Source organism: Wyeomyia smithii, chromosome 1 (genome assembly GCF_029784165.1).
Source record: "Wyeomyia smithii strain HCP4-BCI-WySm-NY-G18 chromosome 1, ASM2978416v1, whole genome shotgun sequence".
Lineage (NCBI taxonomy): Eukaryota > Metazoa > Arthropoda > Insecta > Diptera > Culicidae > Wyeomyia > Wyeomyia smithii.
This window is the reverse complement of record NC_073694.1, coordinates 9,288,075-9,309,992: the sequence shown is the minus strand read 5'-3', so window position 1 is coordinate 9,309,992 and position 21,918 is coordinate 9,288,075. Positions and strand designations below refer to the sequence as shown.

The following is a 21,918-nucleotide window of genomic DNA, read 5'->3' as shown; positions in this document are numbered from 1 at the left end:
ACTCCTCGCATATGGAAGCATTTCATTGGTATCTAATCGTATCAAAAGGATTCTGATTGTTTTCAGAAGAAAATGTTTGAATAAATTGAAGCCATTCATGTATTATCATATTTTTGAAAAATTCATATAAAATCAATAAAATTATCACGAAAATCAGGTTTTTTCAAGAGCATTAAATGAGCATTAAATGTTTTTGACCGTTATAGAATTGTTTTGTGACTGAAAATGCTATTTTCGAATATTGTCTGCTAGCTATTTTCTTAAGCTAGCAAACAAGAGCATTTTTCAAAGAAATGATGGAGCATTAAATTCGGCGATATGGCATTAAATGAGCATCGAATGAGCACTAAATTTTCATGCTATTAACTTTTTGTTCTGCTGACTTTGTACTTCCAGCTTAAGGGACATAAACCAGAAGGAAATGGTATAGTGACAGTCGATAAGAAAGCAGTCGCGATGTCGTTTCTTTTGGACAAGTCAATATCAGCATAGCCGAGACAACTATGTTGTGGATCGTCTTATGGGTCATGCAAGTTAACAAGCAGTGAAAAACCTTGTGAAACACGAGATGACACTTAGATTGGATTCTGCGGCTCATGTGCTATGAAAAGGCGATGGTTCGCAAATCAGTAAGTGTCGTCTGTTCGAAGTTTACGGCTACAGTCTCGTAGTCAAGCAAAAGGACGTGGCATTTTGTTAACCGGTTTTCTACATGATGTTGGTGTTAAGATTACGCAACCGGTGACGTTCTATAAGAACAATGGCCCTAAACGTGAACCATTCTTTACGCGACCACATTGCAGCCAAAAGCATACAAGTGGAACTTATTTGAACCGTTAAGCAGTTGACGAGCATCTTCAGGAAGGCGCTGGACGGTCGCCGTCATCCGCCCCTGGCTGTTATGATGATTACGATCCAGGTCCCGGCTAACACATTAATCTGGTCACATTCGGTGGCCGTTATGAAAACATCGTTGATTTTGTTCCACGAACATTTTGGTAATATATCCGAAGCCCAGTAATAATGCTATCAGCCACAAGAATACATTCTGTGGATATTGGCGACGGGATTTCATATTGCCGAAGACTGATGTCGTTTTCGTTTTCGTGATGTAGCTACATTCAAACTACACTTTTGACACCGTAAATGTTTTATTTGACTTTCCGGACTACCCTTTTTCTGTCTCCGACTACTCTTTTTCTGTCCCGGACTACACCCGAAAAAAGCAGAGTGTACTTTAGGAAGCTACCAACGTATGTGTCAAAACTGGTTTGTTTTGGTTCTCGTTCCACGTGGTAAAGTGTCAGGTAATTTTTTTTTCAGCACATTTGCGAGATCGACATATGAAATGGAAACGAGACAAAATGACGAATGCGATAATTTTTTTTCCTGTAGGAGCCTATGACCACTGCTACCATTAGTTAGATATATTGTGGTATACTCCGCGTTAATTTTTATGCACTGTCAGTTCGTTCCATCACTATGGGTATCAGTGATAGTCGCACCCAGACTTTGCATTTCACCCCAAGAAGGTATGACTTCTTTGATGAAGTTCCTTACCTTCATTAGTTCAGCAGACCATATCTTGTTAGGCGTGAGGATACCTTTTCCAAGAATACGCAGTCTTTGCTGAATTAATGCGCTGCATTGGCACAGTAAGTGTTCCGAGGTTTCTACTTCAGAATTACAGAAACGACATAAGTCATCTGTCAGTTTACCTAATTTTTTAAGGTGATACTTACTCGGACAGTGCCCAGTAAGTAGGCCAGTTAGCGTACTCAGATCAGCTTTATTCATGCTGAGTAGGTTCCGTGTGATTCTTTTACATGGTGTAATGAATATTTTAGATTGCCTTGCTTTGGAGTAAGACTTCCAGTTGGCATCAATCATCATTGATTCCCAGCCTCTTAGCTCAGATTTCAAACAGGATGAAGATACCCCACAGAATGGCTCCGGCCCGACGAAAGCAGTTGAAGAACCAATTCTCGCTAAAAGATCGGCTTTTTCATTTCCTTCTATACCACAGTGACCAGGCACCCAGTATAGATTGACAACGTTTGTTACAGTTAGGGATTGGATACAATCCCATACCAACTTCGACTGACATGTGTATGCTTTTAAAGCATTGAGAGCTGCTTGACTATCTGAGAAAATGCAGATTTTGGCATACCTATATTTCCTAGCCAAGCAAATACTTGTGCATGTTGGAATAGCATTTATTTCCGCTTGAAAAACTGTGGGCCACTGCCCCATTGGAATTGATATATTGATTCCTGGTCCAGTGACCCCAGCGCCTGTAGACTCGCCCATTTTAGAGCCATCTGTATAAAAAATGACTGATCCTGGACGAACCTTAGGACCTCCTTCATCCCATTCGGTGCGATTGGATTCAATCACTTTGAAAGGAACACTGAAGTTAGTCTTAGAGTCCCTTCGATCTTAATTCATGGTTACTAAGGTGTTCAGTTGGAAATTTTTGAGGATTCGTAAATGTCCCTGTAGATCTCCTTCCTGAAAGAATTTAACACGTTTTAGCCTAAGAGCACCTTTTTCGGCTTCAAGTTGTACATACTGATGTAAGGGTAGAAGATATAAAAGAGCTTCTAAGGCTTTGGATGGTGCACTGGCCATTGCTCCTGTTGTTGATAAGCATGCCAGACGTTGTAGTTTATCTAACTTTTTCTGAGCTGATAATTGTGAAGTTTTAGGCCACCACACTAGCGAGGCATAAGTTACTCTGGGTCTCACTATTGCCGAGTATATCCAGTGAATCATCCTCGGCTTGAGTCCCCATTTTTTCCAAATGTATTGCTGCAAGTCCAAAGAGCGTTGTTTGCTTTTGAGATCGCATACTCTAGATGGTCGTTCTAGTTGAGCTTATGGTCAAGCATAACACCTAGGTACTTGGTACGCTTGGATAGCACCAACTGTGTGTCTCCCAACTTAAGAGTTGCAATATTATACTTTCTATTTCTTGTAAATGGGATTATGACTGTTTTAGAAGGATTGACGCTTAGTCCTTCCAGGTTACACCATTTAAGTGTGTAGTTTAGGGCGTATTGCATTCTATTGGAAATAGTAGATCCGCATTTACCCCTAATTAAAATAGTAATGTCATCAGCGAATCCGATGATTTCGTATCCTAGGTTCGTTAAGTTGTTAAGAAGATCATCGACAACAAGAGACCACAATAAGGGAGATAAAACCCCTCCTTGTGGGCAACCCCTTGTTGGTTTTGTCGTTAAAGTTGATCTTCCTGAATTGGCTTTTATCAACCGGTTTGATAACATAGCGATAGTCCAATTCAAGATGCACATGTCAAAACCGCGTTTTTTCATAGCCTTTTTTATAGATTCGTGAGAAGCATTGTCAAATGCACCCTCAATATCAAGAAAAGCTGTCAGTGGGATTTCTTTAGCCTCAAAAGACTTCTCTAGTTTTGAAACCAGCGTGTGGAGTGCTGTTTCAGTTGATTTACCAGTTTGATAGGCAAACTGAAATTTTTTTCAATGGTCTACTTTTTAAGTAAGATAATTTGATGTGTAGATCAATGATTTTTTCCATCATTTTCAAAATGACAGAAGTTAGACTGATTGGTCTATATGCTTTGGGACTCGTCCTATCACGTTTTCCAGCCTTAGGAATAAATATGACGCCTACTTCTCGCCATTTACACGGAATGTAGCTTAGTGTCATGCTAGCCCTGACCATCTCCACCAGACAGGGGACTATAATATCCTTGCTTTTTTGTAAAAGTACTGGATAAATCCCATCTGGCCCGGCGATTTAAAGGGCTTTAAGGAATGTACTGCCCATTCAACTCTTGACGTCGTGAATATTACACTGGCTAATTCTTGAGCTTTAACTTTGTCGTGAATTGAGCTAGGTTGAGCCATATAGAAGTCCTGTGCATTTTCGGGAGTCAATTGAGTCGAGCCTGGGAAGTGTGTATCCATCTTGACACTAAGTGTTTCCTGAGAGTCTGTTGTGAACTGACCGTTTTCGTTCTTTAAGCGGCCAAGCCCATTTGTGTGATCTGGAGAGAGGGCTTTATGAAGTCTAGCTACAACAGGCAAGTTTTCAACTTGCTCACATGCTTCCAGTCCCTTTTCTTTGATTTTCGAATCTTTCGATTGTATTCTGTTAGACAGCTTTTATATTCTGTCCAATTTCCGGTAGTTTTAGCTTTGTTGAAAAGCCTCCTTGACGATTTTCTTAGCTTTTCAAGTTTATTGTTCCACCAAGATACGTTCTTACTAGAAGTTCTCCGTTTCACAACTTTCTTCGAAGGAATCTTTTATATATATATATATATATATATATATATATATATATATATATATATATATATATTTATATATATATATATATATATATATATATATATATATATATATATATATATATATATATATATATATATATATATATATATATATATATATATATATATATATATTTTTTTTTTTTTTTTTTTCTCTGTATGCCTGAAGGGCACTGGGTACTGAAGTGCCACTGCGACATCCTTGCTGATTGTCTTTTGTGGCGGGCCCCGATTGCTGTGCACAGGTTACGGATTGTTCGTACTCATTGATGGAGTAGAACTGTTTTGTTGTAAACCTGTACCCCAATTAGGTACAACATAGTTGATGAAACTAATGACCTGCTTGGGATTGGAGCTCCATGCTTGGTATGGAGTTAAAAGGTAACTTCCTAAGAAGTTGTACCTAGAGGAAGTAAGAGCTTCGCAAGAGCAAAGCAAATGCTCTGAACTCTCTGGTTCAGATTTGCAGAATCGGCAGGTGTCGTTCAACACTACGCCGATTTTCTTTAAATGATAAAAAGCGGGACAGTGTCCGGTGAGGAGTCCCGTGATTATCCGTAGGTCACTACGATTTAGACTAAGTAGCTTTCTGGCGGTTCCAGGGTTCGGATAGATAAACTGTTTAGCTTGTCTACAACCCTGTGCCTGTTGCCATTGGGATACTATTTCTAGCCTTTCCCAAGTTAGTAGTTCGCTTTTGATAGCGGAAATGGACGTACCCAGAAACGGCTTGGGGCCAATAAACCGCTGAGATGATCCCTGTCTTGCTAGGTAGACAGCGTGTTCATTACCCTTGACTCCGCAGTGTCCGGGCACCCAAAACAGAAAAACTGAATTCTGTCGGGAAAGTTCCCGTAGAGTTTCAATGCATTCCCAAACAAGTTTGGAAGCGCATTTGACTGTCCGAGAATATACCGATTTTCGCATGTCTGTAGTTGCGTTGCAGACATATTTTTGCGCAGATATATATGGCATATACCTCTGCTTGAAAAACGGTGGGCCATTTTCCCAGGGAAAACGTTTCCCTGATACCGGGTCCGTATATACCAGATCCCGTTAGGGATCCCATTTTCGAGCCGTCCTTAAAAAAAACTGACGATGCCAGGTGGAAGATTAGGCCCTCCATTGTTCCACATAGAGCGGTTTGTTTCAATCACTCTATATGGAATATCCATGTTGGTCCTAACGTCCATCCAGTCGGAGACTGTGGTTAATAGCGGAGTTAGTTTGAACTCCCTAAGTATGCGAAGGTGGCCGATTTGGTCCCCTTCAAGTATGGTTTTCCTCCTTTGCAACCTTAGAGCGCCAAGCTCTGCTTCCTTTTTCACATGAATATGTGAAGGTAGTAGGCAAAGCATAGCTTCCATGGCTGCAGTTGGAGTTGTTCGCATAGCGCTGGTAACCGAAAGACATGCAAGTCTTTGAACTTTTTTGAGTTTGGCTTGTGCAGTCACTTCGTTTACCTTAGGCCACCACACTAGGGCAGCATAGGTGATTCTTGGTCGGGCAATGGTCTTGTAAGACCAGAGTGCCAAGTCTGGTTTCAGTCCCCAGGTCTTACCGAACAGAGTTCTGCAGGCCCAGATCGCTGAGATCGCTTTCTTAGCGGCATGATCCAGTTGTGCAGACCAGTTCAGTTTCTTGTCCAGAATAATTCCGAGATATTTGACTTCATTGCTGAAGCCCAGTCTAACTCCATTCAGTATTGGAGGAGTGATGAAGATCGTCCTTCGTCTGCCGAATGGAATCAGGACTGTTTATAAGGGGTTTATGTTTAGACCCTCCTGTAAACACCATGACATGGTGGTATTCAGAGCCGTTTGCATTCGGCTCGACAGAGTTGCGTCATCTTTACATCTGACGATGAGGACGATGTCATCGGCGTATCCAATGACCTCGTAACCAAGCTGTGAAAGCTTGTTGAGAAGTGCGTCGACAACTAGTGACCATAACAAGGGCGAGAGAACTCCTCCTTGCGGGCATCCCTTGATCACTGACATTGTTACAGACGAATCTCCCAGGGTTGCTGTGATCACTCTGCTAGAGAGCATTGCGTGTATCCAGTTCCTTGAAGTTTGGTCGGTTCCCTTATGAGAAAGAGCCGTATCGATTGATGCAAAGGACGTGTTATCGAAGGCCCCTTCAATATCAAGAAAGGCACATAGCGCCGACTCCTGATAACTCAGGGACTTTTCAATCAACGTCACTAAGCTGTGAAGAGCAGTTTCTGTTGACTTGCCGCTTTGATAGGCATGTTGGTTACTGTTCAGCGGGGAGTCTTTAAGAAACTCATCACGGATATATTTATCCATTATTTTCTCCATCAACTTGTGAAGCGATGAAGTCAGACTTATGGGTCTGAAAGTTTTAGGTAGGGTTTTGTCCTTTCTTCCAACTTTGGGGATAAACACTACCTTCACCTTCAGCCAGTTATCCGGAATATGGCCCAGGATAAAGCTGGCTTTGAAGAGGTTGATGAGTTCGGACATGATAACTGCGGCCGATTTTTGTAGAAAGATGGGTAGTATGCCGTCTGGACCAGGAGACTTCATAGGGTCGAATGAGCTTAGAGCCCAACCTATTGAAGCTTCCGTGAACAGTCGACGGGCCAGCAGGATGGACTCCCGAGACGCCATATGTCTCGAATTGTCCTGCCGCGACCCATCACTATTGAGTTCTTCGGTCTCTGTCGATCCAGGAAAGTGGGTGTTTATAAGAACCTCCAGCGTTTCCTTGGTAGTGACAGTGAGGCATCCATCCTCTTTCCTCACCTGTCCTAAACCGTTAGTATGGTCTTTGGACATCGCCTTTTGGAGCCGCGTAGCTTCCGGCAGAGTTTGGATTCTTTCACAGAAACTAACTCTGGATTTCCGTTTAGCCTTGCGTAGCTCGGCGTTGTACTTAGTGAGGGACGCCCTGTAGTCGTCCCAGTTAGACGTGACTTTTGCCCTGTTGAACAACCGCCTAGTTTCCCGACGAAGGTCACTAAGTTGATCATTCCACCAGGGTACGTCACGGCATACTGACCGCTGTGCTAGTGGACAGTTAGCGTCGAAAGCATCCATGATTCTGTTTTGTAGATCATGTGCTGCCGAATTCAGGTCAACTGAATTTCGAATGTTGCTGTAACTGAAAGTTCGTGAATCGTTCAGGTGTTCCTTGAAGGATTCCCAATCTGTATTCTTAGGATTTCTGAACAGCTCTCTTTTCAGAGGGTTAGCCTCTATATTAAAAACGATGTGTCTGGGGTCCGACAAACTAGTTTCATCGGAGACATGCCAATTTTTAATCCTTTCAGAAATAGAGGCGCTACACAGAGTGAGATCAAGGACCTCCTGTCTGATAGCGTTGATAAACGTGGGGTCATTCCCTACATTACATACATTGACATCGTTAGAAGTAAGGTATTCAAGTAGGTACTCACCCCTGGTGTTGGTGTCCGAGCTGCCCAAGATCGTGTGGTGAGCGTTGGCATCGCAGCCGAACAGAAACGGCTTGTTGATGGCCTTGCAGTACCGCACGAGCGCAGCAACTTCGGGTGGCGGTATATCACCTTGGTCGCCCGGGAAGTAGGCCGACGCGACAACCATTTCCTGCTTTCCTCTGGTTGTCGGTACTTCAACCGTGACGGCAACGACGTCGCGTTGGATAAATTCTGTAATAGGTAAAAATTTTAATTCTCTATTTAGCAGAATTGCAGTCCTTGGTTTGGACTGCGTGTCACAGTAAATTAACCTACCGTTAGGAGCGTTAAGTCCGAGAACTTTGGATTCGTTGATCCACGGCTCCTGGATGAATGCAGCCGCTAGCTGCTCTTTGGCGAATCTCCTGCAAAGAACACCCGAGGCGCCTTTTGCGTGATGGAGATTCGCTTGCACACAGCGAAGGCTGCTCACTTTGCAGTGAAGTTGCCGTCTTTGTCCGGATCGGAAGATGATCCTGGTATTGGCTGACGGCTGCCAACAGCGGTTTGGCTGGTTGATGGAAGTTGCTCTTCCTCACTGTTCGGCTTCGGTTGCAGCAGTCGATTGGCAACAGAAGGTCGTCGTGCACACTGTGGCGGTTTTTGACTCCGGGGGGTGCGACTTTTCGGTGGTTGATGCTTCACACTCTTGCGAGTCTTCGGCGGAACCTTCCGAGCAGCCGCGGTTTGCGTTGTTTGGGTGGTGACAGGGCACTCACGGGGGAGCATCCTGCGCGTACCTTCCCAACCGCAGGGTTGCGTTTGGGTGGTTGTGGGGCACTCCCGGAGGAGTTTCCCACGCGAACCTTTAGCCCATTCGCAGGATCGCTTTGCCTGGGTGGTGGCAGAGTACTCCCGGAGGAGTTACCCGCACGTACCTTCCCTGACATTGCGACTGTGACGTTCGGCCTTCCGCTTACCTTTCGGATGCGTGCTTTGCCGAAACCGTAGTGCAGTCCATTATTTCTACTCTCAACGAGTTTGGCCGATTCTTCGTCAATATCCAGAGCTAGTTCGACCAAGGTCTTTACCAATTTGCGGTTACAGACTCGCCACATTTTGGTAGAGAGATGGTCGTTCTGATTCTGGAGTGAACGAAGAATCTTCTCGTCCGGAGAGTTCGCACTGTCCGCGAAGTAACCGGCATACCGTCTGGCCTTCGGCAGATCCTTCATGTGGTATACACGAAGTTGTGCTCCCTCCCATGGTACGAGAGAAGGTACCTCCCTTTCCAACCACTGCACTGTGTCGTTGTCAGCACAGGCAAGTTGCAGGAAGCCATTTTTTAGATGGCAACCGTTAAACTTGGGCTTGGTGGTTGGATTTTCCTGGTCCGCAATGTGATCGAGGATGGAGGTCCGGACAGCCTGAAGCTGGTCCGTTGTGAGTAGGGAGCTGGGGTGGGTAACAGAAGTAACCGCAAGGCTTATAGCTCCCACCATGTCCCCATATGTGGCCTTCGGGAGCGGCTTCGAACCCGATGACCCCAAACCAGTGCCGTTCCGCAGTTTTTTAGGCTGTGGACACTTAGTACTGGTGTTTGGGGACACCAAGTCGTCCGACCGCTGTCGCTTGACGGCGACTTGGTTCGATTGAGCAGGCTGCTCTGTTGGAAGGAGGGCCAGCTTCCTGGCTTCTTCGTACGAGAGACCGGAGCGAAGATTTTTGCTCAGTCGCCGCCTTTGCGCATTTGAAAGTCGCTTGACAAGGGGTGCCGATGATTCGGGTTTCCCTTCGTCATCGGGCCTTGTCTGTGGACCGGGAACTAAGTCCATTTGACTTTCGTCATTCCCTTGTGGAGAAAGTAGGATTAAGGATGAAGCAGAGGGTCCTCCGTCCAGCGATTCGCTGTCGAGGTTGAAATCATCCTCATGCTCCATCTCCTCCGTTCTGCCCGGTGCGTTTGTTTTTATTGGACTACGCTCCGATGAGTCCATGGGTTCCGGCAAAGAAAGGCTGCCGGTGGCCGAATTTTGTGAAGTTTTGTCGTTCATAAAATTCCCACGAGTCGCTGGGTAAAGAAGAGTCCGCTGCATCAGTGACCCGCGTGATGCAGTAAGGGCTAATTACTGTGAAGGGTGCCCTGGTACTCCACAGGCTCCGTTAGAGGCTGGGTATTTCTTAAACCATATTATATTAGTTAGAGAAGATGAGGAAACAGATTCAAGTTGCTCAGTGAAAGAGATGTCCACTGAGAGCAAAATCTTGTTTGAGAGTGTGGAATAGTAGCTATCCCAATTAGTTTTTCTAGGATCTCTGAATTTTTCGGACACGAGCTCCCCAGAAACATAGTTGAACATAATTTGTTTGTGGTCCGACAATGATTGTTCTTCTGACACGTGCCAGTTCACAATCATTTCAGATAGTTTAGCGCTACAAAGTGTTAGATCAAGAACCTCTTGTCTAATTCTAGTAACAAATGTTGGATCATTACCTTGATTACAAATGTTTATGTTGTGGGAAATTAAATATTGAAATAAACACTCCTCTAACGTTGATGTTGCTGCTACCCCAAACCGTGTGGTGGGTATTCGCATCACATCCTATTATGAGCTGTTTGTTTTTTTGTTTGCAGTGTTGAACAAGCGCAGCAACTTCTTTTGGAGGAATCTCAGCGTTATCTCCTGGGAAATACGCAGGGGCAACGATGATCTCCGTTATCCCACGAGTCGTTGGAACCTCCACTTGTATTGCCACGACGTCTCTACTGATGAATTCTGTAACGGGTATAAATGTTAAGTTTTCCCGTATAAGAATTGCTGCTCTGGGAGCAGTTTGTGTACTATCATAAAGAAGCTTACATTTTGGTGTAGAACATCCTTGAACTCTATTGTTGTTGGACCAGGGTTCTTGGATTAGAGCCACGTCCAAGTTGTCTCGAGTGAACCTGCTACATAGGACGCTGCTAGCTCCTTTGGCGTGATGTAGGTTCACTTGAATAAATTTTATTTTATTGGACATTTTTGTTTGGTTTACCATTTTTCAGGGGCGTGTGATTCTCCCTCTGATTGGAGTGGTTTCCAAATGTGCGTGTGCTCGATTGGATCGTATCCCTGGCTTCAGGGCTTTTTGATCGAACTTCAGCGATTACAGGTTTTCCAGAGTCAGGCGAAGGGCACGAGTTACCACTCTGGACAGAAATGGGACCAATGTTGTTTGACCCTGAGGTCTGTTTACCATAGGCATCATTGATGCCCTTGGCATTGTCCTCTGGGATTGTGCGATCGGTTTTGCCAAACTGTCCAAAGTTGCCATTTCTCCCTTCGTTGGAGACTACAGTTTTGGATTTACCTGATGATTTGGTAGATTTTTCAAACAATATCTGTCCAAATTTATAGTTGATGTGCATATCGCGATCAACTAGCGTCTTCATCGACGCACCGTCGACCGTTAGTACCCACTCAATGTGCAGATTGTTGATCACCGAGCGATTCAGGATTCTCCATGCATCGGTGTTCAAGTTTTCATTTTGGCTTTCGATAAGCGCTTTAATGGTGTTGTTGTCGTATTTGGAGCTTTTTGGAAAAACAACGACAAGAATATCTTTGGAATGTTACTTTCGTCAACGGCGACGAGCTCCGCACCATCCCAAGGAACTAAGGTAGGGACAGTCTTAATCAACCACTCAGATGTTTGCTTATCGAGACAGTTGATTATCATGAACCCTGGTTTATAAGTGCAATTAGCAAACTTTGGCTTCAGATGCTCCTTACGTTGAAGTACTACAGCACCAAAAATAGCCTCTTCGACGAGGTTTTGTTGATCTGTACTTAACTCAACGAGAGGATAATTTTTTGGGAGTATTCCCACTTTGACTCGACTAGTGACATCACTGGACGAGAGTTGCTTGCGTATTGCAGGATTTACGGCACTATTCTGGCTCTTTGGCAGCTCAGAAGTGGAACCTCTTGCAACATCTAGTCTTTGGTTCACAGAAACTGAACCGTTGCGACACAATGCAGCGTCACCCACCCAATCCGTCCTAGTTTTGCCCGAGTCCTTGATTCGCTTTGGATAAGGTTTACCGTCACCGGATCCACTCAAGTCCAATGCATTACTAGGTCGCTTGACCGAGTTTACTGAATTAGCAGGAAGATGCTTCGCTAGAACCATTTCACGGGCTGTAGGTTTATCGTAACCGCGTTGAATCAGCTTACTAATGCGTTTTCTCATTCCTCCATTCAGTTTAATCGAATGCGATAATGACCAAAACAAAACGAATTGACAGCTATCCCATTATCCGAGGTGGAGTGGATGCCATTCGTTTTGATAATTGAATAATCTGCTGTCCCATGGCTAATGCGTTTTTAAGCTGATACAGGGTGGCAAAAACCGCTTTTTTTTAAATGGCTCTTTAGCACTAAAACGTATTTTTTCAGCATAAAAGGTCAATGTGGGTTCGGTTTCATATCCGATCGGAAACTTTTTTCACTGGCATTTTAGAGTTGCATTTATCTACGCTGCATTAAAAAATATAGGGGGCATGGATGTTATGTTTCAGATTAGGCAATAAATACTGAGGCCTCATTTGAAAATCCCAAAGTTAGAATTTTTTGAAATCCTGGAATTTGGAAGGTTTGAAAACATTTAATTATTTACATCTGTAAATTCAGGTATCCAAAAATTCTACGATCCAAAAACCACATAATATTCAAATTCCAAAAACCCAAAACTCCCAAAATCTTAAAATCCTTATACAGTAACTGTTCGCTAACTGGGCGAAGAAAACTTCTCAGTTATCGAAGTCGGGATGTCCTTTCAAAGTAAATTAACGTTGAGGGGGGTTTCGATGAACAGTAGGCTAATGCTGCTTCGCGACATTTTAATAAAAGACTTTAGTTTTCAAGTTGGTCGCCAGACAGAAAGCTCCATTCGTGTTGTTACTATTCATGTTCCTATTAGATCCCAAACTAGAAAGTTAACCGCAAAACGATCAAGGAGCAGCATCATCCTTTAAAGTTCCCCATTCGCATGCCCCCGATCGTTTTTATCATTGACGTTGGTTGTCTTCTTAACTGGGAATCGTCCCAGTTAGCAAGCGCCCAGTTAAAGCGAGCCCAGTTAGCGAACAGTCAATGTATCGCAAAATTCTAAACCTTCAAAATCCCGAACTCCTAGAATATTGAAGTTCTAAAATGCTAAGTTCTCAATATCTTAATACCTTCTAATTGCAAAATTTTGGCATCTGATATTCCGAAACTGAAGTTCTGCAATGCTAGAATAATAAAATTCTTAATATCTAAGGTCTTTAATGCTATAAAATGCGAAAATCCTTCAATAAAAAAATCCTAGGATCTTTGATTTATGGAACACCAAAGTTCTATCATAAGATTATTCTGATATCCTAATGCTTGAAAACTCAAGAAAGCCTAAAGTTTTAAACCTCAAAATTCTAACACTTTAAGGTCCGATCTCAAAACCTCAAAAAAATCAAAAGAAGGAAGAACTTAGAAGGAGTTCTGAAATAGTAAAATTCTAAAATCCTGAAATCTGAATCCAAAAATCACATACTAAAATCCGAAAAATTAAAATTTTAAAATCCTTAATTCTAAAAACATTTAAATCTTGAAATTCTGCAATCATTAACCTTGAATGCAAATTGAAGGGTTTCATCGCTAAAAGTCCGAATATTTTTTTCTGAATCACAACTGAAATGCTGAAATCCTGAAACACAATTCTTTAAACCCTTAAACCCTTAAAAAATAAAATTGTATCTCGCAATTCCAAATTTTAAGACAAACATCTAGAATCCGGAAATCAGGAGAAAGAATTATAAGTTTCCGTTTGACTCTACTAGAATATTTCTAGTAGAGTTTAACGGAATCTTTTAATACTTTCTTCTGATTTTTCAAATCACTCTGCTAAGACGCTTAATATAGATTTCAAACTTGATCTAGAATCCGATAACCGCATAATCCTAGAGTCCTAGATTTATGGAATCCGGAGTTCTATCATAATATCCCAATAACTTAATACAATATTAACAAATCCTAAAAAATTAAAGCTATTCAAACCTCAAAATTCCTCAAACCCCTGAATTAGAATCCTCTGCAGGTTTGGGATCCTGAAATAGTGAAAATGCTTAGTATCCCAAATTTCTGGAATTCTGAAATCCTAAACCTCGTAACTGTAGAATACTAAAATACCTAAATCCTATGTTTTCAAAATCTCAATATCCTGGGATCGCGAATCTTTCGAACCCCCAAATAAGGTTAGTCTAGAAATCTAAAAATAAAAAATCTCAAAATCCATGAATCTTTAATCCTAACATCTGGAAATCTCAAAACTGTAAAATAATGAAATTAAGACCCTGGAATTCTACAATCTTAAAATCTGAAAGACCTTAGAATCTTACCATCCGAAAATTCTAAATTACTAAAACTCTAAAATACAATACAAATTTTAAAACCCAGATCTCAAAAAGCTTGATGTCCTGATCTCAAATATTGAATATTGTAATTGCGATTGGATACAGTTAGTAATTCAATCATTTTCCCCCTTCCAGGAACGAACTCGCTCGACAAAACCTCCCGAGCTGGGTGATCCTCCGGATCAGAGTGTTCCCTCGACACCGGGTTGCAGTAACGGTGGCGGAGGTGGTGGCGGTACTGGCAACAAGCAGGTTTCCTTCCTAAATACGGCCGAGGAAACGCCGCTAATGTTCTCGCGCACAAGTTCGATGGGATCACTGTCCAGTGCGGAACCGGCTGTTTGTGTCGACGACAAAAGTTCCATCATCAGCGAGTTCAGTCGGCTGGCTTCGGGTGTAATTTCTCCATCGGAGCTACCCGATTCGCCCACCCAGAGTATGCCGCATTCGCCAAGACGCAGTGCCGGTGATGGTGCGATTCTTACAACGACGACCGTTGTGGTGGCACAGAACAAGCCACTATCGGGTGGTTTTGGTAAATCGGAGCAACGACCGCCGACGGTTGGTCCGGTGAAAAGTGCTTTCGAGGATAGCGTGAGTAAGTTCAATGTGGAAAATACGCCAGCGGCGTTTTCCTGTGCTACCAGTTTGAGTAATCTCAGTATGGAGGAGAAAGAGGATCAGGAGTCGAAGTTGATTGCCAGGCAGGTGGTCCCAGAGGGACCTCCGGTGCTGCCAGTTCCGGATGCTTGTGCTGCTTCGGATGGTGATTCGGATGACGATGATGATGATGCTGGTGGGGATGACGATCTGCTGTTGGAGTCCTGTATTAGTATGGGAATGAACAGTAGCAGGATGGTGAGGAGTTCGGAATATCAGTTGGAACAGGCACATCGGGAATTGCCGGAAGACTCGCTGCAGCGATTCTGCACGGAAGATACACCGGCACGAATGTCCAAGGCTACCAGTAATTGTGATTTGAGCGTGCTTTCGATGGGTACCGAAGAGAATGGTCACGAGTCGGATGAAAGTTCGAATGGATCTGAGCAAAACGATCGGCTGCTTGAGGAGTGCATTCGAAGTGGAATGCCGAAGGCGAAAGCTAAAGCTTTGCCGCCGCCAATGGAATCGGTAGAGAAAGTTAACGGAGTTTCATCGTCGGTGATAAAGGAAAATCCAATCAGTATGATGAGAAATCCGATTCATATGGGGCCGCTCTATGCGAACGATGAAATTAGTAATTTCTACGTGGAGGATAGTCCTTGTACCATGTCAACGATGTCTGCGTTGTCTGATTTGACGGTTGCTACCGAGGCCACCGGCGGTGGAGAACAGAAAGTGGTTCGGATTTCAACTTTAAAAGGCAAGCAATTGGAACCTTTGCCTCAGCTGCCTCCGCCTTCGGTACCACTAGGGGAAGCGGCGCTTAACAATGGCTCACTAAGTTCCCTCTCGGTTGATTCGGACGATCATTTGGTTGATGAAGCAATTGCTGCCGGAATCGATTTCTCCACCAACAAGGCTAAACATAGTGATTCCGCCTTCAAACACGTACAAAACTTACTTCCACCGGGTAATCCAATGCAATCGGCTGCTGTTGATGCTAACGATTCCTTAGATTCCATCGATTCTGTGGATTCCAACGACCCGCAGAACAATTCCCTGCTCGAGGAGTGCATCGAGAACGGTATGAAAAAGCTGACCGAAAAGCACAAAGACGATGGATTCGAGCTGCGAGCAGGAATGAATTTCACCCAACTGGGAATGCGCTCTGCAGTGGCACCTCCGGTACCAGCACCGGACGACAGCATCCCGGACTCGGATCGGGACTATGATCTTCTGATGGAGTGCATCAAAAGCGGAATGCCAAAGGGACGCAACAGCCAGCTGGCGATCGAGCTTACGCAGAACCTTCAGCGATTGGCCATTTCGGGGGCGGCAGCCACCAATCCGGCGCACACAAAACACATTTCGTCATCGTCGTCCGGTTCAAAAAACGTGGACACTACGCCTGTGGTTACGAAGGATGCCGGTGCCACCAACGTAATGTCAGCAGGCGTAGTAGCAAACACAGCAGCCGGAAGCAGCAGCTTCTCCATCAACACGTCGGCGGAGCGTCCGGGGCGGGTATCGTCTCGGGACGTCACCGAAATCATCACCAGCAGCAGCACCACTCAATCCATCAGTATCCCCACAGCCACCACCATCACTACCATCAACAGCAGCAGCAGTCCTCAGCTGGCCACCATCAGTCGCACCACAGTCACCACAAGAAACGAACCAGTTCTTCCATACCAACGACAGTCGCCGCAGCAGCGGCCGTCTCCATCTCAGCCGCCTCAGCACCAGCCGCTAGTTTCTTCCACCACCACGCTGGCTCGGAGTGGATATGAGAGTCTGATGGAACGCTCGAACGAGTTTCCAGCGGCAGCATTCGCTATCAGCTCCGATGCAGCCACCCTAAGCGGAATGATGGCCTCCAGTGGGATGCAGATATCGAACGAGTTTATGGTGGATGCGAGTGTCGCGTCCGATTGCGGCCCACAGGACAAACATAAGGATCCCGATCTGATGTTGCAATCCGTGGAACGACTGACGCAGGAATTGGTTTCGACGGCGGAGTATCTGCGAACGGTTTCTTCGGGTGGCGGTGTAATGGTGGCCAGCAGAGAGGAAAACAACACCTGGGATGAAGATGCGACCTGTACGAACGATGTGTCCTTCCCGAGTTTGAGCGTGCAGGCGCCGAAGATTCACCACTCCACCAATGATGATGATGACGCGACCGTTAGCGATGAGGTGAGTGGATTTTTTTCTCGTTATTTATTGACCTTATAATTTGTTTTGTTGAATAAAAATTAGGTTGACTCCAAAGTTCTGGACGCCTTGGAGGAGCAAACTCCGATCAACGAGAATTCCGCACTGCCCGGCGGTGAGCCAATAATCGATTTCCAACTGGGTGGAGAAGTGCAACATCTAATGGTCGGAGGAGGGGTGGCTCAGTACTGCGCAGCCGGAGCCGACGGGTGTTCGTTCAGTACGGTTTCAACGTTAACCAACTCCACCATTATTGCGATGGAAGCCACCAAGGTGGCGAATCAGCTGCAGAATTTGGCCATCGTCGAGAGTGCTGATGTGGATTTGAGCAAAATCAATCCTCCGTTTTTCGGCTCAGACAGTATCCTGATTTCGGACTGCTCCGATTTAGAGCTAACCTTCCGGAATGAGTCGAAAGAGCGAAAGATTTCACTACCAAGCGGATTGGTTGCTAGACGAGCTTTGGGACACACCTTCAACGATAGTTTGAACTCGCTGCACAACCTGGACAGTATCGGGCCCCCATCGTTGATGGATGAACTGATGGATTCGATGATTAGTGTTGCTAGCATTACATCCGAAGTCGTAGACGTGGATAGTGGTCATGCAGGGACGGTGTCTGCAGCGTCGGATCAAAATTTTTCCTCTGGAAACTCGAGTTTAACGTGGAACAGCAGTCTGGAGAATTTGATCAAATTTTCCCCCACGGTGAATGCCGGACTAGGTGTGACTCCCGCAGGCAAAAGCACACCGATGAGCCCGAAGCGGGCTGAACGCCGACAGGCGATGAAGGATCGCTATAAAACTTACACCATCCCCAATGGAAAGTTGGTTGATTTGAATCAGGCTGCGGATGATGCGATTGCTGCTGACGTGAAGGTAGGTGTTGTTTAGTTTTAAGGAATGAAAACTTATTTAATTTTTTTTGATAGACACCAACGCCAAGTGCACCGTCAACACCTTCCCCGAAAAAGTCCTCAAAAGAACGTCGCCAGGAGAACAAATCCCGTTACGAAACCCAGGTCATCAACGCTAGCATCCTCCCGTTGCTGAACGGCCACGAGCGTCCGCGTACTCCACTGTCAAGCATTATTGCAACGCCAGCCGTATTTTCTCCAATAACTCTTCACTCGCCGGCACCGATGTCACTGGAACGTGTCGTCACTCCCGAGCCTATCCACGCGCTGGACGACGATGATGAACCATTAACCTATACCATTCAGGAATGCCGCCGAAGAGCTTCGCTCGAGCAGAAGCTGCCCACCATTCCTCCTGCCGAGGAGCCAGTCCCAAGCACTCAAAACAAAACTCCACTTGCCAGCCCAAGTAAGGTTCCAACTGCTACGAAAGTAGTCAGCAAAATCAATCCCTCTCCGGCGGTGGATGCCTCCAAGGTGGTTCGCGGCACAAAAAAACCCGCATATGTGTCACCCTATCGGAGACAAGTTGTTTCCGCGCCCGCAAATCCAACGAGAAATTCAATTGCAAAAAAGGAACCTCCGGTTGTTGTTCAGACAACTCCCAAGCTAAGAAGTCAGACTTCGCTCATTGAATCTAGGAGTCGCCCGCAGCCTCTGAAAGCTCGAACCAGCGTAGGGTCCAAACGAAATTCGCTTGAACTGAATGGCAGCGGTGCTGTACGTGACCGGCAGTGGTCTTGTGGTGCCTTCCAAGGCAGCTCCAAAGCGAAGGTAAACTCTTCTACTCCCTTTTCTCAGTTGAAATTAAATAACTTTGTATTTTAGCAGCTCACACCGAGCTCGGTTGAACCTCATCTAATCCGACAGGGTACTTTCACCCAGGACGAGCCAACGAATCCGGAAGTGCCAATAGTAACATCCGCTCCTTCCACACCGGCAAAATCACTCCGTCGGCCGGGATCGATGATCCCTAGTTCGGCTTCCTCGTCCCGTCTGACCGCGATGGCCGGTGGCAAAACGTCGCGCATTAGTTTGCACAAAAGCGTCAGTATGGATGCTAGTAAAACGGTCCCTGGCACACCAACCGGAACCGCGACTCCGACGAGCGAAGAAAGTACCCCGCTCAGTTCTCGCTTCCGACTGTCGTCGGCTCGAACATCGTTGGTCGACTACAAGAAACCGAATACCGGTGGTGGCCGGTTGAGCACTCCGATTAGTTCCAACTCGTCGCAAGAGCAAATCGGCACACCGAACGCGGGTGCGGTCAGTCCCGGTTCACTGATACCAATGCGACGGAAGAGTGGTCTCGTAATGCCGAAGCGCACCAATTTGACGATGAAGTCCAACCCGGACGTGCTGAAGGGAAAGCTGGATGGAGTGCGGAATGCGTTTGTCCGGACGGCCGCATCGGCCGTGAAGACGGGAACCCGATGAGAAGGGCGATTTTAAGGTGGGTTTATCACTGTTTATCACATCAGTCATACCAGAAACACAAGTTTTCTTGAACGAGCAGGTGAGAATCAAGTTAAAATCACATGTCACATAAGTTACAGCCATTAGATGAAATATTATTCTCAAGTAATGAACAATTTTGTGAAGAGAAATCCAGGAAAAGTAGTAAACGTACGGAATGTGCCAGTTTCGGGAAAGGAAGCATTCGTTAAATCCGCAGCAGTAAAAAATTCTGCTAAAGGATTTCGTGCTACCGGTATTTGTCCATACGATGCAAACAGGAGAAAACTAACTTGAAAAACTTGATGAATGTGCTGGGACGGAATAGCCCTCAGCTTAATCATTCTGCGGATCCGATCAAGTGAGTCACCGTAAACTAAGAAGAATCACTGTAGGCTATGTAACCTACCGTTAATCATGGTGATCTGAATTATCTAACATCGATTGCTCTCTTATCCACCAAAGTGGATATTTGGTGGAGTATAAAATCTATCTTTCCGATCAGCATGAAAACGCTCCGTGCATTTTATTGAGATAAATAGCATATATTCCATAATAACAAGTTTCGACGATGAACTCCACTGAAGAAGCAATATCCATTATCCCAGAGGTTGTTGCTAGCGATACACCACGTCATTTGTCTCTCGAAGAAGTGCTTGAACTGGATCCCAATCTCCATGTTCAACTTGATGAAAACGGGAGTCACCGATGGTGCGTTTTTTACAGGTCTTTCCTAAAAAAGACATGAAACCTTCGAATGCATGATAAATGTGACTGTAAACAGTATGATTATCAAAAGCTAGGGAGTTTGATTCATGCAAAAGTAAACCCCTTACCTCATATCATCACCATATTGTTTGTAAGAAGATTCTACTTATGTTAGCTTCGATGCAGTGTTCAGCAACGCTGCTACTTCTCAGGAGAAGAAGAGTTATTCGTTATACTTGTTCCTACACATTTGGCACATTTGGTGGAGAACGACCTAATAAAACTGATGTCGCGGTTAGAAAACTTATGATTTGCCACCTATTTCGAATTGTCGAACTGTGAAAATTAAGTTTGACTTTAATAACCATCTGCTTAAAATGATAATGAATTTGTCATGTAAGTTTAGTAACGGAGTGTGCACTAAACAGTTTGTGTAACAAACTCCGTGAGCTTTGAGTTTCAATTCTATTTAATGATACACAGGTTATAACCTTTTTGCAAATGTTTTTTTTTCTTCAATTTATTAAAATTTATCTGACAGAGTGTGTGTCTTAACGAATAACTTGATGCTAGAACAATGTCAATAAATTATTACAAATAGACAACCTAACTCGAATTCTATTTTTAAAAGCTACATCAATCATTGAACGCTATGCCACTGTTTTGAAACTGCCGACATAAAGCGTATCGGGTCGAATTAACCATATTGTGCATTGAATTGAGGCAGGTTCAGCAGGGATTTTCTTGGCTCTTAGACCGAAGGCTTATACAGGGTGTTAGCTCACTTAAAATTCCTTAAGGGGTGAAAGAGGACCCTATTTGATGAAAAAAAATCTTTCTACGCATATGGCCAAAATTTACCTACTGCAGAGTTATTCACTTTTTCCAGTTTTTGGTTATGTTTGCTTTTGATAAGGTCTAGCACAAGAAGAATGATAGCTAGCTCAATTCTGTTGGTTTCCTTGGAAAGCTGAGATTCGTAATCAATAGTGTTAAGGTTAGAACGTTGATTTAGAGAGAAAAAGAAGCACTTGCAATTTTGTTTCTGAAATGTGTGATTAACATGGGTTTTGTAGGTAAATTTCGGCTATATGTGTAAAAGGATTTTTTTCATCAAATAGGGTCCTCTAAAACCCCTTAAAGGATTATACTGGTCAAAGATTTCCGGAGCATCGATGTGATCTAGAAGCACTTTACCAATAAATGCAGTTTGCACCTCGAATCGTCTCTGCTCAAAAGTTTGCATTTCTAAAAGCCGACAGCAAGGGAGTAGACTGGCAAGGGAGTAATCTTAGCGCATATCGTATAAATTTACGTTGCACGGACTCAATTCTAGCAATTCAGGAGTTTTGGAATGGACACCATACAACGGAGCAGAATTCCAAGATAGAGAAATTCGCACTAGAGAGAAAGACAGCGACCAAAAACAAAACGGATCTTAACCCTCTAGTGCCCAAATTAGTTTTTGAACGGACTTTGGTAAAATCACTATAAATCTTTACGAGCATTTTTTAGGCATTTATTGAAGCTTTTTAAAGGTATGACAGAAGCTCGTCTAAAGGCGGCATCGGTTAAACATGAATCCGAGGTGTCGATTAGCTTTAGCGATGATATCGTTGTAGGTAGTGCTGTTTAACAAACAGCGCAGTCCAGTTCTCGAATTCGTGTCACTCTAGATAGAGGCTGATACAACGTAATCAATTAAGATTGGCTTCCTTGTTCGATAGAAGAAGAACATTTCTGAATGATTACAGAAAGGAGAACATCTTTCTAGAACATCATTGGCTGAAAATATCTACTAGTTGCTGAAGCTCAACGCAGTTCGCAGAATGAGTTTAACGTTATCGGCGTACAATTTATGGCA

The 21,918-nt window shown here is 44.2% G+C and overlaps 1 protein-coding gene across 2 annotated transcripts in view; it reads left to right on the top strand.

Annotated features, from left to right (window-relative positions):
- LOC129720519 (adenomatous polyposis coli protein-like) overlaps nucleotides 1-21,918 on the top strand; it is a 57,753-nt gene that overhangs the window by 28,239 nt on the left and 7,596 nt on the right. The window contains exons 3-6 of one of the 2 annotated variants that reach the window (XM_055672007.1): nucleotides 14,293-16,956; nucleotides 17,020-17,853; nucleotides 17,907-18,665; nucleotides 18,723-19,344. In XM_055672007.1, the coding sequence (XP_055527982.1) occupies nucleotides 14,293-16,956; nucleotides 17,020-17,853; nucleotides 17,907-18,665; nucleotides 18,723-19,328 (4,863 nt within the window). In that variant the 3' untranslated portion in view covers nucleotides 19,329-19,344. Of the gene's footprint in view, nucleotides 1-14,292; nucleotides 16,957-17,019; nucleotides 17,854-17,906; nucleotides 18,666-18,719; nucleotides 19,345-21,918 lie in introns of both variants that reach the window. The other variant, XM_055672004.1, reaches the window with a different exon arrangement.